The sequence below is a fragment of the Chroicocephalus ridibundus genome, chromosome 10 (assembly GCF_963924245.1).
Source record: "Chroicocephalus ridibundus chromosome 10, bChrRid1.1, whole genome shotgun sequence".
NCBI lineage: Eukaryota > Metazoa > Chordata > Aves > Charadriiformes > Laridae > Chroicocephalus > Chroicocephalus ridibundus.
The window spans coordinates 20,379,986-20,398,600 of record NC_086293.1 but is presented as its reverse complement, the minus strand read 5'-3'; the positions used below and the strand labels follow the sequence as shown (position 1 = coordinate 20,398,600).

At 42.5% G+C, this 18,615-nt stretch overlaps 2 protein-coding genes across 2 annotated transcripts; one reads left to right on the top strand and one right to left on the bottom strand.

Moving 5' to 3' along the window:
- Positions 1-160: 160 nt before the first annotated feature.
- XPC (XPC complex subunit, DNA damage recognition and repair factor) lies at positions 161-12,269 on the bottom strand. The gene is made up of 16 exons (XM_063347970.1): positions 12,138-12,269; positions 11,198-11,396; positions 10,198-10,319; positions 9,227-9,350; positions 8,182-8,266; positions 7,547-7,704; positions 7,172-7,292; positions 6,800-6,889; positions 5,419-6,351; positions 4,779-4,939; positions 4,440-4,521; positions 3,839-3,973; positions 3,185-3,354; positions 2,762-2,855; positions 2,128-2,217; positions 161-1,479 (listed from the first exon to the last, which is right to left on the bottom strand). The coding sequence occupies exons 1-16, from the start codon at positions 12,232-12,234 to the stop codon at positions 1,267-1,269; spliced, it is 2,874 nt and encodes a 957-aa protein (XP_063204040.1). The 5' UTR covers positions 12,235-12,269; the 3' UTR covers positions 161-1,266.
- Positions 12,269-15,531, top strand: LSM3 (LSM3 homolog, U6 small nuclear RNA and mRNA degradation associated). The gene is made up of 4 exons (XM_063347971.1): positions 12,269-12,390; positions 13,409-13,519; positions 14,719-14,814; positions 15,129-15,531. Exons 1-4 carry the CDS (start codon positions 12,370-12,372, stop codon positions 15,207-15,209), a joined length of 309 nt encoding a protein of 102 aa, XP_063204041.1. The 5' UTR covers positions 12,269-12,369; the 3' UTR covers positions 15,210-15,531.
- Positions 15,532-18,615: the final 3,084 nt, after the last annotated feature.

Sequence of the window (18,615 nt, the reverse complement as noted above, 5' to 3'; positions counted from 1 at the left end):
AGGTTGTTTTTTTTTTTTTTAAATCATTTAGAATTCGGTAGCAAAAACTAAAAACTCAGCATGGATGGTGCACTCTTATCCTTGCGTGAGAGTCCTTCCAGGGAAACAGAGCTGCTTACAGAAGAGCGAGCCGGCCAGAGGGGAGGCATAATGGACAACATACTCTTTTTCCATACTTTATTTTGTTCTACAAATACAGTACAAAAATAGAGTTCTTTCTGAACATAATGAAATGTAAGCCATTTTCTCACATTTCAATCTTTCCTCTGTGACAATGTCCAGCAATGACTAGGCTGTGCTCCCCTCTATTTCTGAAGAGACAGTGTCAGTGTAATTTAGTTATAAAAATACTGCAAAAGACAGATCAGCATTTCTATTACAAAACTGCAGGAAAAGCTTGTGTAGATTTAACATTCTTCTCAAGTGTTTTAATGCTCAGGTACTGGATAACATTTACAAGAGCTCTATTGTTGCAGTGAATTTAATTTCTGACAATGACAGGCAGCCAGTTTCACACGTTTTGCTCCTGAACATATCCACGTGGTCTTGATAAAACTGAAACAAGTATGTATATATTCAAATTACTTAAGAAGACATATTTAACCGTAAGTTTGAAATGAGGACAGGACTTCTTTCAAATGCACAAGATTTCTGAAAGTCAAGGAAGATGGTAGGCTGAAAACCCAAAACATTTTTCACAAAAGGCAGAGATTCTTTAGAAAGTAAATTTTCAGATTCATCCAAAGCTTGATCGCGTGCTTCTTTACCCCTTAGAGGAAGTACTTCCCCTTCTGTGATGATGAGACAGTGAGATCAGCACTCTACCCCACCACTGATTTGAATAAGGTATGAATCAATGAAGGTGTTGGTAGTCCTTTGGCCAGCTCACCACAGACTGTCAAAGAGCAACTGCGTGCTTTAGTTCTGAGCAAGCAGGACAAAAATGGGAAAAGACAGTGCTAATGACAGGAATGCCTCAGAAACCGAATCAGTGCTGAGTGATACAAGAGAGCAAAAAAACCCAATAGCACAAGGTGATTTTCTCAGAAGGTACAGCTGCACATCTGCTTCTCCTAAGTCCGAGGAAAAAAGGATGAACCTAGTGACCTGTGTCAGCAAAAGAATCTCTTGATACTGAATGAGGCTGGTCCCTGGTAGCTCAGAAACACAAGCGCACGGGAAGACTAAGTCCTTAACTGGCAAAGGCTACTTTTGTTGTGACTATTGTTCTTGCATCCGGAAACAGCAAAGAAATGCTTGTTCTGATCACAGTTTCTCAAACGGGAACAACTGTGCTGCTTCTCCTTTCATTTCTCGCTTGCTCTTTCTGGTTGTCTTCTCTTCTTTTTTTTTCTCCAACTGGCGATTTTGGGGCCAAGAAATGGCCGCATCCCCTACTGCAGTCTCTGAACTCGGACCCCCTTCTTCATCGGAAGAGAAACCTGCTCCTTTGCCTGTCTCAGGTGCTGATGGCTCAGTCTGGAAAAAACAGGTGTGGAAATTCAAAAGTTGCTCTAGAAACCACCCTTTCTTAAAAGGGCTTGTCTTCTGCCACAGTGACACTTAAGGGCATCACAAAAGTTTACTGCTCTGGTTTGGGCTTCTCACCCAAAGCAGTGTGTTTCTACTCCTGGATGTCAAGCATTCTTTCAACACAAGCAAAAAGATTTTTGGCTGTGGAAGAATAAAAATAAACCTGCTTTAAAAAGATCACGCTTTTCACCTTTCTCAGTGGGGAAAAGATTAAGAATTAAAACATCTAACTTGATAACAAGCAGCAGCCCCCTCTCATCCTGTCAGCTACTTGGTTGGCTTGGAGGAATAAATCTAGGAAGGGGGTATGTCAAAACAGAAAAAACATCCCAAAAAATGATGCTTTGGGAAACACTAATCTCTTGTTAAACAATAATGAATCTTTCATGGACGTGACCACATTGAATTTCTGGAGTAGTTTTCCCCAGTTGCTAGTCACAGGCTAACAACAGGAAAGAAAAAGATTTTTCTGCACCCTGGGAAGTTCTACACTCTGCAGCTGGAAACATGACACATTGGAAATTCTGGAAAAAGGGTATCTTGGTAGAGAAATATCATCCTGAAAAACAAATCACTAATGAAAATGCAGAATACCTTGACGGAGTAGCGTTGCTTCAGTCTCTCTCTGATGAGAAGTCCTTTTGTCAGCAGCTTCCAATTCCCCAGAGCTCTTTTCTCACGCTTCTGTGTGGGATTGTTATTGAATAGAGAAAATTTACTATTGTAAGTTTCAATGTATTTACACCCACAGAAAGTTTGAAGATTTTAAAGTGCCATTAAAAAAACCCAAGCCAACTTAAATGTGTCACTTTAAAAGATTATAGGCCCGTAGAATTCTTAAAGAGTAAAATGTATTGGTGTCCAATTATCTACTAAGTACATGAATTACTGTCACTTTCTAATGTGCACCATGACTACGTAAATTACACCAGAGCCACATGCAATACTTTAACCTCCAATGTGTATTCCTCATTTTTTTTCCCCAGCAGCCATGGAAAACTATTCCAGAGTATGCACTACTTCAGATCTTGCTACACCCTTGCATTGCATCCCACTGCAGTCCAGACAGCAAGCCCAAAATGGGGCATCTGGAGGACGCAACCAGCCCCTCGGTCACAGAGCGCTGTGTCTGGTGCTTACACAGCCCAGCCTTGTTTCACTGTCCACAGTGTCGATGAAATTTACTTAACAAATGTAACAATAAGGAAGCCGCAAAAACAATTCCCACCTCCTTCTCCTTCTTTTCTATTTCTGCTTGTTCATTCTCCCAGGCAGCAATGAGGACCTCTTTATACTCCTCACAGACAACGTAGCCATCGGTACTAGGAAGGAGAACACAATCCTCTGTCAGCTACTAGAAGAAAAAAGAAAGGGAGGAAATGCCCGCTGACCCAGCCAAAGCAAAAGCAAGCTACTGAATACGGGCAGAACCATCTGTCTGTCTCATACGATCTAAGCGTGTAACCCACTGCCTATCCTCCCTGCACAAGCGCAGACTCTGAAAGCACACACAGTCACTTCTGTACGCCAGGGCCACTGACTCCGCTGCCACTACTAGCACAAAAGAGAGGGCATGTACTCTGTAACACAGGGTATGCAGCTTCTGCAGGACATCAAAATCTATCAGCTGCAACAAAGCAGCTTTACATACACTGGGTGTGAGTAACCACCGTGAAAATCAAATCCAGTGATGGCCAGAGCACAGTCAATGTCCAACTTCCGCGCCAATCTGTTCAGGTTTGGGAGTCTCAGCTGCACACAGCCAACGGGTAACATGGATGGCAGGAAAAGATAGACATTTCCATATTCATTCCGAGGAACCTGTTACGGCAAAATTAAAGAGAAATGGTGACACTCCTTCTTTCTGGAGAGAGGTGAAAATCCCTGCTGCAACTCAGGGACTCTCCCTTCCTTCTGACCTACTAGATTCCACTCTCGTATTTGATTAACATTCACGTAACAAGGCACAAGCCTAGATTTTAGCTGCATGGTTATCTCCTAGCTACGTTCTCTGCCCCGGCCTTGTTACTGTAATGCAGAGAATCAGAAAAACAAACATGGGGTAGGCAAATTAGATTAATAAAATTATAAAATTAGCAATCTCTGCTCACGACTTGTACTCAGGAAAGGTTTCAGTGAAGTTTTGACCATTTCCTCCTGGGTTTAGTTATCTCAGAAGTCTTAATCCTGAATCCAGATGTTATTGACTGATCTCACCTCTGAAACATGCAACTTCTACAAAAATAAAGTCCACAGCTCCATACAAACACTCCCTTTAACACCAGCCCTCTGCCTTCCTAGCTACCTTTCCATCCACTGCGACAGGCGGCTGATAATCCTCTGTCTGCCAGCGACCAAACAGAGCCAGGTCCTCTTTGTCCCGGTTTGCAGGCTCTGCAAGTCGTGCCTTCCTCGCCTGGTTGGAAAATCCTTTCACCATCTGTGTAAATACAATGACCAAGCCTGTAACACCACAGCAACAAGCTGCCGGTGATTTCAAGCTTTCTTAGCACATCAAAGGATGTTAAGCTCTGGGAGAGAATAAATGTCTATTTCCTAGTTTCAGCACCAATTGCTTATAAATGATAACCCACAGCACCTGTATGCAACAGGGAGCCAGACACTGCAGTTCATATAAAATGCCAGGACACCTTTAAAGAAGATGAAAAGGGTGCAGTTCTGCTAGACAGATGCCCTTGGGGTGGAAAGAAAAGATAGCTGGGCTTTGGGTAGTATACAGGAACTATCGGCACAGTAGGTGGACAGATTCACAATGCTACCACAAACCACTCAAGCAAGTGAGAAATCTACATCTGCTGACAGAGAGAAGGCAAAAATGGAAACAGAATTGAGACTGAACTTTAGAGGGCAGATGTGTTGCATAGGAGGACATCAAACCCTCTTACCTTGTAAGGCACTTCTCCAATCCTCACCACTCGAGCTTGCTTTAGCCAAGTGTCCTTGGAGTGCAACGTGTGTACACAGTCTCTAAAAAGGCCATAAGGAAGCACCGTAAGAGTTTTGAAGTTTCTCCCTAAGAGGCTTCCAAACTGTTATTCACATGTTAGGCATTGTAAAAACCCTGTATCTAAGCGATACACAAACGCTGTCTGAGCAGCTAAATGCCTCACCCTGTCCATGCACGTGGCCTGAGACTACTGCTAATACCGTCATGGTCTTCACACAAATTAGCTCTTCAATTTGTAAAAATAATGGCAGTCACACATGAGATGTGCCCCACTCACCTGGAGTAGACAGCCTCTCCCCTGCAGTACCCTAGGACAGCAGCTGACTCAGGATAGATCGCCTCGTATTTCAAGAGGTGCCTCTTCAGGGCATAAAGAGGATGGTTTTTGTACTCTCCAATTGCTGTTGGTAGAGGTTGATCTTGAAGCTTAACTTGAAACTGTAGGAATTATACAAAGAAAAGTGATTTCGCAGCTCTCTTGTACTACCATTTGTAAGAAAGTAATAATGATTATAACATGGATCAAAGGAAAAAAACACCAGAAACTGAATCAGATGAGCCAACAAACCAAAGCATTCTTGTTGCAAATAGGTACTTAGATGTGTACCCAAATCTTATGTATTTTAAAGACTCTTTCCAAGAAGGGTAATGCTAAATTGTACAGAAACCACATCAGTAAGTTTCCGGCATGGGCTGTCCAGTACTTTTGCTATCTAGGTTTCTCCGAACAGCCTCCATTTGATACTATTTTAATCTATCGTTGTACTTTCCCTTTAAAACATGCTCAGTCTGAACCTTTCAAGCTCAAATACAAACTTCCTTCCTCATGGAAAGATTCCTAATGATTTTTGCCTGAATGGAAATCCAAGGACTGGACTCCTGGCACTAAATATCCTGAATAACCTATTGCCATTTACCTCATTTTCCTCCTTCTTGTCTCTTTCCACATAGGGACTTTTATATGGCTGCAGCGTGTCTTCCCACCACTCAGGGTCCACACGACTCTTCCTTGTTGTGGTCATCCACACTGGGTCATATCTTTGCGTCACATCCCTGACACTCCCATCATTGTCAAATCCCACAATGTAGGAAAGCGGCTTTGTGGCATATGTGAAGCACAGCTGGGGCTGGCCAACGTTGCCATGAACGCAGTCTACACACACCCACTTGTCCTCACGTTCAAGGAAAACCTCCAGCCACTGGTCTGTGCCCACCACTTTCCTTACCTCCTGCTGTCCATTATCCTCATCACTAGAAATTATTTTGTTTCTTTTTCTCTGTGCATGAGGCAAGGCTGGAGCTGTACTTTTTGCTGGCCTAGGCTCAGCTCCATATGAATTTCTGGATAGCCTTGATTCTGAAGTCTCGGTTTTTGGGCTTTTTATAGCCGTTACCTTTGACTTCTGGGAGCCCACTGAGCTCCTCTGCCTTTTAGAGACGATTTCAAAATCCTCATCAGAGAGATCACTCTCCTCCTCTGAAACCTCAAAGTCCGAAACACTGCCCTCATCACTTCCACTCTCTTCTTTGTAACACACTTTGGAGGCCACTCGTCTCCGGCGATCATTCTTGGGCCTGACTGGCACATCTTTTTCCACTAAACCACTCTCTTCATTACTAGATTCCTTCTGTTCCTGGCTACCTGCAGTCAACTTTGACTTGCGTGTCCTTTTGGTCTGAGCAGTTTTGCGTTTCTTTGCCTCCTTGTTGTCTTCTTCAGTCTCTGAGGACTTTTCATCCTGTTTGGCTTTTCTGCAAGGGCATTTTTTTGCCACGGCTTTGGGTGTTGTGGCAGAGCTCTCCTGCCCCTCGGAGGTACTGAGAGACTGTCTCTTGGATGAGCTTTTTACCTGCAAAGAAAGAGGCTAGGTCACTTTTATTACCATGGCTAAGAATATGTTAAAAAAAAAAAAAAGACTGAAATCAGCACAAGGTGTGTGCAGACCAAAGACAGGCAGGCATGGTCATTCTGTGTGTCTTAGGGACTTGGAAACTTCAGGCCAACGGCTGAGGAGAGGTGTACTCAAGCAGCAAGTGTTTGCTGTCTAAATTTTAAAGAAATTTAAAAGCACTGAAGCATAAGAAGTCTTTGCTGAAACACACAAAATGAGTGTTGTTTTTAAAGGAGAGACCTACAAAATAAGGGTATGCATCTTCCGCACTACAGACAGAACGTTGTTATCACCCTGGTTGACACAGTAAGCAATTCGCTTCAAGCTGCAGCAGCCAGAAAGTTTTTTCAACCCTACTCTCTAAACCAGTAACCTATACTTTATTTCACACACGCAGAAAACCTACCTTTGCTCTTGTCTCCTTGAGAGGAATAGGCTGAAAAGACAGCACAAGGCGACACAGCAGCTGCAATGCTCGCAAAATAATTAAAAATATCTGCAAAAGAAAAAGTAAAGCATGTTTAATCTTTTTTCAAGGTATATAAAAAAACTCTTTAAAGTCTTTTACAATCTGGGTTCTGTCACACATCATTTTCCTTCCTACCTTTTACCCAGTGCTGTATACACTGACACAGAGGTGTAGGTAGACACCTAAGTCACCAATTTGTTTTCTCCAAATCCTTCCCTCAAACACCCCTTTGTGTATGACCTGACAGCACTGCAGCACTGATCTAGCATGCAACCTCAGGAACCAGCCCTGCACTTCCCACTCACTTACATGAACCAACTCTTCATCATCACGTGCAGCATAGATGGCAAAGCGCCTCTCCAAGGTCGACTGAAGGGATTCTCCTTTTTCAGTGGAAAGCTCATCGTTGATAGTGAAGGTTCCAACAAACCTGAAATACAAGTGTCATGGTTTGACCTCAACCAGCAGCTAGGACCATGCAGCTGCTTGCTGCATATTGTCTAGCGTTTGTGACTGTATTCCTAAACTTCATAGTTCACCTTTTCCTTCTGTAAAAAGGACAGACTCTCACCCTTGTATCTAAAATCAGAAAAAACACTGAAAATTGGTAATTACATTTACCCCTCTCCTTGAATCCTGGCTCTACATTCTACATGATAGCATGATTAGGAGACAGAGTTTTACCATTTCACCAAGTTGGAAAGGTAGGGAAGGTCCACTTGGCCTGCAGGCACTTTTGTGAAGCAGGTGGGGATGATGGATAGACCAATGGCATGAAGATCTGGCTGGCTGCAGATCCTGTTCCTATAGAAACCATTTGCTAATAAACACAAGAGGTGAACCTGAGAGAAAAAAGTTTCTATAATGAGTTCACAACAGATTTGCTTTGCTGGAACTACTGTCCGTGGTACAGATGAGGAAGGCTTTACTGTTCCTTTTAACAGAGACAGGCAACAATGAAGCCTCCCAAGCATACCATATACTCAAGACAGTAAAGCCCTGAAGTCCCTCTCAGTGTCTTCTGCTTATAGCTGACAGTTTAACCCCACCAGAATGAAGAGATACACACTCATTGAGAAATATACACCCTACTCACATCTGCTTTGATTTAGAATTTTACTAATGCAGTCACTGATGTTTCTAACTTACAGTTCAGCCAAAGTCTAATGAGCATTTGTCAGCACTACGGCCTTTTTACCTTTTCCTTCTAGCCACAGCCCCAAATTATTTGATCAAAATTAGTTCCTTCTTCATTATGAATCAGTTCAGACACCTTTGCACCAAATTTTTTCTCTGCCAGGTTTCTGAGTGGCCAATACCTTATGTGTGTTCTCACGAAGGTCCTTGCTGAAACGTTTCATAATTCTCCGAAGATACATCTCAAACTCGGCTTTTCTTTTTTCTCTGCATAAGATTACAAAAGAAAGGGATGGTGTCATTTTTCTATGAACCTGCTTTTCTAGATTTCTGCATTGGATCAGTTCACAAAGAGAATCCATCTCAGAGAATCTTCTGTGCACATTTAACAAAAGTTTAATTACTGGCTATGTGAACAGACATACAGGCTGCATAAGACTACTAAATTGTGAACTCCACATACTTGACAACTGAGAGCCTGGTTATATCAGATGGCCTAAATTCCACCTAACTTTATGTGCCTAACATTTCCTACCAGCCAGCTTTGGACAGCTTCATGCTAAACATGTAACTCACTGTTTGAATTGTTTGACTTTTAGACTACTGATAGCATTCCATGCAGATTCCTGGAAAAATGGTTTTCTCTTCATTGATGAAGTCTTTCAACTTAGAGGCATCAGATATTCTGGTTGCTTTGTTATGAAGGGCTGGCCTGGGACAGTGCCTATCCTGTAACAGCATGAGGCATCATCAAGGCTTCAGGTGACACAAAAAAAAAGCCTTGGTATAATGCTCCCAGCTGCCAAGGACATTCATTTGACCAACCTATTCACAGCTCAGGTACGGGCACACAGAGGCTTCCACCTGAGCTATTAAGATATTACAATACAACAATGCCATTCACCCACAGCTCTACTTGAAGAGAGCTACTACTGTCCCCGATTTGGAAATGTAGATATTAAAGCACAATGAAGCTACACGGTTGATTTTCAAGGAAGCTGAAAAGCCTCCATTCCCACCAACTGATGATTTCTTCCATTGAAGATTTTTGGTAAAATTGTCAGTGTGTAAACTGTTCTCCGTCCCATGACCTGGCATCATTCCAACTCAACAGTCTGCACCAAGTGGGCATTTCCACCCACAACAGAGCGAGTCAGTGACAGTCAAGACCTAGCATATTTTTAACTTCATCCTTTAATGCTCCTCTGCTGCCTTCCCTGTTCTTACCTCCTCTCTCTTTTCTTCACCTGCTCTGGGGTTTCAATCTCTATCTCGACAGGATTGCTTGGCAGCACCACTGCCGGAAGAACAGCAGCTTCTTCTAACTTATCTGTGGCAGGTTCCTGGAGCTCTGGAAAAATAAAATAATACTAAATGATATGTAAACATGGAATAGATGCCCCAGGGAGGTCTCACAATGGGATAAGAACCTACCTATTCCTTCTAAAGTGTTCAAGCAACTGTTCAAACAATGTACCAATAGAACATCCCCAGTAATTACGAGCTCCTGGATCTTCCATAACACTGTTTGTGCTCAGTTATTTCAAATAACTGTGGGATGCCAGTCACCTGCTGTTGAGAAATCAGCTCAGCACAGTCTAACGGCAAGTGACTGTCACAGGCAAACTCAACAGGAAAAAAGGGCATGAAGCAGATGTGATTTGAAGGGTACTTGTAGGGTAGCAAACAAAAAAAACCCGATAGCTGTTCACTTTAGAAGGCCCAAATTTGTAGCAGCGAAACAGGAAGGTTATGATCAACATGATTCTTATCACAATTTGTTGATGGCCACCTAATCAAACAGCTCAGTTGGTTTCATCTCCACTCTACTGGGAAGCGGCAGTTTTGAATCTTCAAACTGACTCATTCTTAGCTGCTCAATATTAGAAAACACAAACAGCTGAAAGAGTGCTTTGTGCACGGCAGCATAATTTTAACATAACCCAAGAAAGTCACACTCAAGGCGCTATCATCAGGTCAGTAGTTGTCTGGTTTTTTTCTACTTTGGAACCATTCTAAAAGCATTGTGAGATATGAGCTTTTAAAGATACAGATATGCACAAGGAGCATACTTTTGGTATACAGAGGATATACATTTACCGGAGTCCAAGTGAGAAATGGTTCAAAAATCAAAGTACAAAAAACCCCACCTGTGTATAAGAATATTTACTCAATATGAATAAACATGCAATTGTTACCTTCCACATCCTCCCATTCATCTTCACTTTCATCATCATCAGTATTGTCTTCACCCATCTCTTTTTTAATAGGAGATTCTCTCTTCAACTTTATCTCCTTCTGAGGGGCCTTCAGCGAGTCACTGTTAAAATTATCAAAATGGCTTTAGCATCAGGAAATGTAGGTGCTTGTTTATTCAAGAAAAATAGAGGAAGAACACACTAAATATAGGAAAATAAATGAGGCATGACCTCTGCGTCAGTAACAACTGATTGAATATTTTACAATTAACCCACAGATACCTCCTCTGTAAAGCAAACTGTCTTTGCCATAAACAACCATGGGCTCAACGGAGCAACATTTTTTCAGTGCAAACTTTAGGTTCTGATTTTGCAAGGATGTTTAGGAAGCAAGATGCCTGAACCTACAAAAGGCCCCATCCTTTAGAACAGCTGTACAAACGAGTCCTCAGAGAAATGGTTCACTGAACCACTTGTTCTTACTGAACCTTCAAAGTGCACTGAAGCTGTTTCTGTTTCACTACACTAATATCCAAGGCTCTGGCTAGCTAGTGAAATGAGACCAATCAGTTTAATTTCTTTTTATTAATTAATTTTCTACAGCAATCTATATATAGTTTAGATTCCAAAAAACACCAGAGAACGATATGTCTAAAGATTTCTGCTCATCATTTTAAACCCAGACCTCAGGCCACCATTTCTATTCATGCTGGATTCCACAATGCCTCCCTTTAAAAACTATACAAAATTAAATACAATTTTATATTTAAACCCCTGAATTTGAAAAGGCCCACATATTTGTTTCCTATACAGACTATCTTCCTCAGGACTGACTCTGCAATGAATAAGATGGCAATTCTGTTCATCTCTGTGACACAAATGTACTCAATTGGACTGACAGCCTAAAATAAACTGCTAACGCACACATATGAAGCACTGGGCCCTAAACAAGTACCATGAAGAGAGAGTTTCCATAGTCTTGAATGATAAGTAAACTTACTCGCATGTTTCCTCTTTGCTACGATTCCCTTTATTTCTGGTGGGTTTTTTATTTTCTTTTATTAGTGATTTTGACCCTTTTTGTTTTGAAGGCTTATTTGCTGTGTTGGAAACTCCAGTATCAAAATTTTCTTCCTTTTTCCTAGCCGTAGCTTTTGAGTTGTTCTTCTTTATGCTGGCCTTTTCCTCTTCAAAATCATCTGCATGGGACAGAAGAATGGAAGATATGTTAAAGGATGAAGTTCTGTCTCCATGGCAATCAGAAACAATATCTCCACTAACTTCATTAGAGCCAGCGACAGAAGAAAGTGAGCACTCACAATGATGAGCACATCATTTCTTCTGAATAAATAGCTAAGAACTGAACAACGAGACCTGCTTAAGGAAAACACTCATAATAATGTAATGCACAAAAAGTACATAAAGAGGTGTCAGTCGAAAAACAAGCACCGTGCTTGTCACTCACAAGAAATTATTATTCTGCGAAGCTGCTCTGGAGACCCTTTTCCAGGGCACCTCCCGGGACACGGACCCGCACCGTCCCGGCCGCAGCCCCGCCACGGCCGAGCCCAGACGAACCCTCACCGGCTCGCTCGGTCTTTGTCAGTGGCTGATTTTCAGCCTTTGTCAAGTGCTTCCAGACAGCGTGCGGGCCCCGCCGGACACTTCACACACCGCCTGGACACCCCGATCTCTGGGCGACTCGCCCCGCCCTCTGGCCCCGTGGAGAACAGCCGTCCGCGCCTCCAGCCCCTTCCCTCAGGAACGGCCCCTTCCCTCACGGGGGCTGCCGCGCTCCAGCGCCGCGCAAAGGGCGAACTGACACCCGTTGCTCCCCGGGTCCCGCCCCCCGGCCCCCCCGCCGAAACGTCAGAGGCCTGGAGCGGCCACAAGCCCCGGCAATGGCGCAGCGCCCGGCCCGGCCTCCCTCACGCACTCACCATCCTCCTCCGGCTCGTTTCTCGCTGCCCCCTGCCCCCCAGAGCGCCTCTTGCTGGCAGCCGCCGGCCGGGGCGATGCTTTGCGCTTCCTGGCCATGGCGTTCCCCCGCCGCAGCCCCCACCGTGCCGACGCCGCCGTCGCCGACGCCGACGCCCCCCGCTCCGCCCAGGTCGGAGGGGAAGGGGAAGGGCCATAAAGTCTCGCGGGAGAGCGCGGGAGGCGGTTTGAAAGATGGCGGATGAGGTGGACCAGGTGAGTGGTTCTCTGCTTCCTTCAGGGCGAAAGGCAGCGGCGAGGCCTTCCCCGCTGCGGCCCGAGCTTCCCGCCTTCCCTCCGCGGGCCTGGGGGGGAACCGTTGGGGCTGGAGGGGCGTAAGATGGAGGCAGGGTTTGAGCTGCCGGCTGGGGCAGCCTTTCTGAGGGGCAGCCCCCCTGAGGGGCAGCCCCCCGGGGGAGCGCTCTCTGTGTGAAATGGAGTTAGAACATGGAGCGCCTCCGTCCTTGTGCTGCCGCCGGGGTGGTCAGGAGTGCGGGCAGGACTCGCCTCAGGCCCGCTTTCCCCGGGAACCGCAGGAGGAGGGAAATGGAGGAAGGCTGCTGAGGAGAATACCCTTGGCTCTGCCTCCCTGAGAAGGAAATAAGAGTAGTATCCTGCGGAATGTGCACAAAAACGTTCACACGTTTTAGCTGCAATCCTGAAAGTACACCTTTATCACAAAAAAAAAAAAGAGAGACCTCAGCCCAGTGTGCGTGCGGGTTTCTAACCTGCTTTGAGGCCTGGTGTGAGTGCGGTGCTGCTGAGCTGGGCTCCACGGAGGGGTGTGTGTTTGGGGGCCGGAGGGGCAGCGGGTGGCCCAGCTGACTGCCCTGCCCTGCCGAAAATGGCAGCGTGTGTTTGGTTCTTCCAGCCCGTGCCCTGGGATGACACAGGGGTGCTGCTGGGCTGTAAGTGGCTTGTTTGTGCCAGTTAGGCTTTCTGCCGCAGTATGGACAGTGGTTGCGGATAAGGAATGTAGTTTATACAACAGTATGTGTAAGGTATGATTTGCTGCAAGCTAAACTGAAGCCTTTCAACTTATTTTGCTCAGGCTGGTGAATATCCACAGAGTGGTAATATCAGCTGCACTCAGGTTCGACAGGATGTGAAGGAATGATTTGGAATATTTGAATCTATGTTATTACCTGTTGTTTCCTGTGCCTCACAAACACCGAGGAACAGAAAAGTTCACAGGCTTCTTCTGTATAAATAACTCTTTTAACTTTTTTTTTAGCAACAAACAACAAATACTGTAGAGGAACCACTTGATCTTATCAGACTCAGTCTAGATGAGCGAATCTATGTCAAGATGAGGAATGACAGAGAGCTTAGAGGCAGACTACATGTAAGTAAAACTTTCAGAACATACCATGCTTATTCAGCTAAGCAGTTGGCAGTGTTTTTTTTCATGTACCACAGTCTATTACACAAGCTTACCTGTAGTATTCCACTCATTGTTTAAAAAATTTGTTTAAAAACACAAGTAATTGTATCTCATGGTTAAAAGAGCAGAATTGGTTAAAGATCAGCTCAGTAACAAGGGCTGAACCCTTTCTCTTAACAAAAGTAATGTGATTGGTGAAAAACTCTAATTTGTTCAGTACTGTGTCGGCTGTTAAATGCTTCACTAGAGAGTCAGGAGATGTATTTTGTTTTTCTTGTCTCCTGAGTGATACCAAGCAATTAATTCCACTGCTTTTGGCTTCCATTTCTGTGTATGTGAAATAGGCAACAATGCTGCATGCGTCTCCTTGCGAAGTACGCTGAGTTCTATTTAAAACTGAATTAAGAATGAAATTATCATTATCAAACAAGCATCTCTTAAGGCACACCCTGTGAGGATATGATGGGATATGTACTCAGCTGGATTCTCTGCAAATCTCATTTGTCTAAGTACTTCCTTCTGAGAGTGATATGTCTCTTGACAAGACAGATTTTTACTTTCAATTAAGTCAGTCATCCTTCTTGAGTACTGGACTGTGTTGCGGAAGAGACCTAGCTGCCCCATGTGTTAACTGGGCCTCAACTCCTTAGGGAACACAAAGATGAGGAGAGATCCATGAGGCAGCTGTATAGTGGTGTAGTTTGCAATGTGCTTTTATAAGGTGTTTGGAACATGTACTTATTTTAAGTTTTTGTAGCATTGTGTGTATTACAGCTTTCATATCATTTAAGTTGGCCCCAGGCAATCGATTCCAGGAGGCTGGACTGGCAACAGAATGTGTAGCTGGTTTAGTGCTAATGAAGTGTGTCTGTCTTTGAGTTCTTGTATGTCTTCTCTCTGAAAGCTTCAGTGCTATTTCCTGGAAGAATTTCAGTGAATATAAATGTCTTGCCTTTTATTTATGCTGCAGAGTACTGATTTATTGGCATTTATGTTTGAAGTTGTAACAGTAACTGATACTACTTTGTTTTGACATAATGGCACATTTTGGTCAAAATCGGGCTAAATTAATTATGTCTGAAAGTCCTGCTGTAATTCTCATTTTAATGAGCGTGTGTTTGAATTTTGGAAGAAATAATAAACTAATTCTATTCCTACAGGCATATGATCAGCACTTAAATATGATTTTGGGCGATGTGGAAGAAACTGTAACTACAATAGAGATTGATGAAGAAACCTATGAAGAGATTTATAAAGTAAGGACTTCAGTGTATTTATTCCCATAGAAAACTTTTTTAAAAGTAAACCATGTTATATTGTTAAAATAGTTTCTTGCTGACTATGTTTTGAACCAAGATCCAAAATAAGTTTTGTGCGAACTGTTACAAAAGTACAAAGGATATCCAAAGACATGGTGTTAGTTGTATTGATCTCTTCAGCATGCCAGAAGGTTGTATTTTTTAGCTTGTATTTGTTGGAGTTGTTTCTGGTGTTTTGTTATGATTGAATTTGGTCATGTGCTTAGCAGATATGCTTTTGTAAATGTAAACTTTTCTTTCCTTCTTCATAGTCTACCAAAAGGAATATTCCGATGCTCTTTGTCAGAGGTGACGGCGTTGTGCTTGTCGCTCCCCCGTTGAGGGTTGGTTGAAGCAACAAAGGATTTAACCTTCTTGGAAAGTTTCAGGCTTTTGGACAATGGTTCGTCTTTTGATCATGTGTCTCAAAATTCTGTACGTGTTTTTTATAGGATGTTTTTTGTCTGTTCTTTTGGGAAGGGGAACCAGTTTGTCACGCAGAAAGTACATGTGGTCAATTGAAGCAGCGTAAACCCAACCTGATTTTCTCAGAATTAATGTAACTGCTGTAAATTGGCTGTCTTGTCACAAGAGTAAAAGAATCCTTCATATTTTCACTCTTGGCAATATCACTGTCTTAATTTTTTGTTTTGAATAAATTTGATTTCTTTCAGATTTGACTTGTCTTGTTTTTATGTTGAAGACATTATTCTTATGCTCTTCTATAGAGCTCATGCTATATTAAGTTGTAGTATGTACTCTCACTTTCTGAGAAAATACTAACTTTCATGTATGTTGCGTTAATTTCTGTCCTTGCTTATACCTGAGTCTTGCAGATTGATCTTTGAGGGGGGCAACACTCCGTGAATCTATGGTGCTATAATTTATGGCTTTTCTGTGTTCAAATTCTTGATGCATATCCTTATAGCAGGGAAGTAGTATTTATATGCATCTTCCACTTAATAGATGTAAAGAAGATGGGCTGCTTTACAATGTTTTCAGATGTTTTTATTGTGGCTTTGTTAACAGAGCTATGGTTTGCAAGACCGTAAATAGAGACTGAGGTTGTTGCCTCACATGCTGTTGAATTGCCTGCTGCATGCATTCATTTCCTACTGTATGTAGCCTGTTTCATTTCTTGAATATAGGAAATGCATCTCAAAGCTTAAGATGCTCATTAATTATCCACAGTGAAGGGGCACTAGAACCCTGAACAAAGCTCTTTAATATATGCTTTCTCAGGCCCAACCTGTTTGCAATTTATTCTCCTTATATGAAAAAAGGACTTACACTATGAAATGTTTCAATGTTTGAAAGGCATAGGAGATGTAGGTCTACACTGGGACGCTTCCTACAGAGCTTGACTTGTGATTTAATAAACTTAATTGATCTAGGTTCTTAGGCATGTTCTGTAGGGTTAGCAAAACCAGCCTGCTCTGGCACTTTCTCTTCCAGTTAAAATCTTCATAACTTATGTCCATAGCTTGTGACAGTGGCGAGGCATGCAAGATCTGCCGTGGTAAGCTCCAAGACAGATTCAGATTCAGCCCTTCAGTTTTGTCTTTTCCAGGTTGCAGAGAGATTTTCTATTTAATCACTTTTGATGAAAGCCGCTCCATTCTTTTTGTACTATACGATTTTTGTATTGGAGGACTGACACAATACATGAGGTGTTAGTACATCAGGAACTTCTACCTTGATAAATTTTAGAATGAATATCTGTTAATGCTTTTTAGGCTCTCTCAGAATGAGAGATGTGAGGTCCGCATTTCCTTTACTTGAGCCACATTTGCCAGCATAATATATTTATCTATGTCCAGTAATTCTATATTACAGAGTATCAGCACAGTTGAAAGAGGTCAGCTCACTAACATAGCTCACCTGAATTGCTGTAAACTCTCAAAAACTGTCTCATTTGTCACCTTCTGCTTCTCTTGAAGTTTTCAGTGAAAGATTATGCATGGTGGTTGTCAGCTCAATTATTGTCTAATTGAGTTCTTGGGTATTTACAGTCTGATTATAAAGATCTCTTATTGTTTATGTTGCTGAAATGTCCAATAGCATCTTTTACTGACCCTTCAATTTGAAATGCGCTCCCCAGAGTGGGAGCCAGTCTAAACTCCTCCCTGATGAATGCAGATTAAAAAATACTTTTAAAAAGCTTTTCTGCAGTCTTCTCTCTTTCTTCCTTTTCTTTGATCATGTGTTGCCTGCACTAACTGTTAAGATTCCTGCTCCTGATGTGTTTGAAAACGAATTTATCTTTAATTTTCCTCAAATAATTTCTCAAGATTTCTCAAATGCCTTTTTATATTGTCTTTAGCCTGCCAGAGTTTTTAATATTACTGAGCTTCTTGAAGGTTGCCTTTTTATTTTTACTGGCTTTTTACAGATAGCAGTAGCCTTTCTAGTAGCCTTCTGGTAGTTCTTAGTCTTCGGACTGCATCTTTTTGATAGGTGGCAGAGTAATTTCTCAATTTATCATCTTTAAAGAATTTCCTGTCCTGCCTGCAAACTCTCGGGAGCACTTTTATAACAAGATTTTGTTATGTAATTTCCTTTTTCAGAAGTGCTGGTATAGTTGGACCTGTGGTGTCTTAGTGCTTTTGTGAGAGTGTCAGCTACCTGCGGAATTTCTGTGTGGACTCATTATAAAACTGACTTTCGAATCTCTGACTCATGGAGGACACTAGGTGGTGCTGCATTTCCTCAAATTCAGGCTTGGTTGGCTTTGCCTGACTGATGTATGTAGCCTGTGTCAACAGGCCCTGTAGTTGTACAATTAGTCATTTGTTTTTAATTAGGATGGCACTTGCTGACAGTTTTAAATTAACTCTGCCGCTCACCCATAAGTAAAGATCAAAATATGTTTTGATGTTTATGTAGGCACAGACCAAGCCCCCAAAATAGTTAAAGTAAAACAGTATGTGTGCCTTGCATTGTCAGATTTTAAAATGCATGAACTCCAGACTAGCAGCTTTGCTAGTAGCATTAGCTGAAGAATTATGCTGTATAGAATAAATTGTGGTTAACCACTTTGCTGCTAAGAACTGCCTGGAGAAGAACAGCACACTGTTGCGTGTGGTATACAAGGCTGCTTCTGCACCCGCTGATTCAAGTGCTAGTTGTACGGCTGTCCAGTAACTTCACTGCAGTTAATAATGAGCAGGGGGAACAGCCTGCACTTATGAATTTATGTACACTAAACTTCTGAAGTGACAAATACTTCAGTTTATTTCAAGTTACTGATGCTGCTGCCTTTTTGAACCCACAGAAATAGGTTTTGATCCAGCCTATGTATTTGAACAAATAGAATTTTGTTCTAGGTCAGGCGTAGGGTTTGGGGGGATGTTTTTTTTTTTTTTTTTTAAAGCTGAATATAAAGGGATTACATTATGTGTTTCATTCCTGTTCCATAGCACAGGACAAGTCCAGATTTGGATAACAGGTCATGGTAAGACTTTGGCAGGATAAGCAATGTCGGACTGCTGCAGGGACTTGGGGTTGGAAAAGCAGAACAGTATTGATTATGTTGGGAGTTCTGCTACAGCACTGTCTCCTCTTGGTGTTTCTGTTCTTGGTCTTTAGGCATTGGAAATCTATAATTTGAAATATTTAAGAGAAGGAGGCTTGTAAGCCCTTAGAATTCTTATTAGAACTGTAGCACTTGGAAGGGACTTGATTCAGTGCAAAATGACAAACCTTGTGCATTGTTTTTTGAACTGATGATGACATGTACAGAAAATCCCATCAGGCTTA

What these genes read in the sequence shown, in the direction of transcription:
- LSM3 (XM_063347971.1), top strand. Translation starts at nt 12,370, where the DNA reads ATGGCGGATGAGGTGGACCAG. An exon ending in TGGCGGATGAGGTGGACCAG is followed by an intron (nt 12,391 to 13,408) that starts GTGAGTGGTTCT and finishes CTTTTTTTTTAG; the next exon opens with CAACAAACAACAAATACTGT. An exon ending in CCTATGAAGAGATTTATAAA is followed by an intron (nt 14,815 to 15,128) that starts GTAAGGACTTCA and finishes CCTTCTTCATAG; the next exon opens with TCTACCAAAAGGAATATTCC.
- XPC (XM_063347970.1), bottom strand. Translation starts at nt 12,234, where the DNA reads ATGGCCAGGAAGCGCAAAGCATCGCCCCGGCCGGCGGCTGCCAGCAAG. An exon ending in GTGAAGAAAAGAGAGAGGAG is followed by an intron (nt 8,267 to 9,226) that starts GTAAGAACAGGG and finishes AATCTTATGCAG; the next exon opens with AGAAAAAAGAAAAGCCGAGT. An exon ending in CTGTCGCAGTGGATGGAAAG is followed by an intron (nt 3,355 to 3,838) that starts GTAGCTAGGAAG and finishes TTGCCGTAACAG; the next exon opens with GTTCCTCGGAATGAATATGG.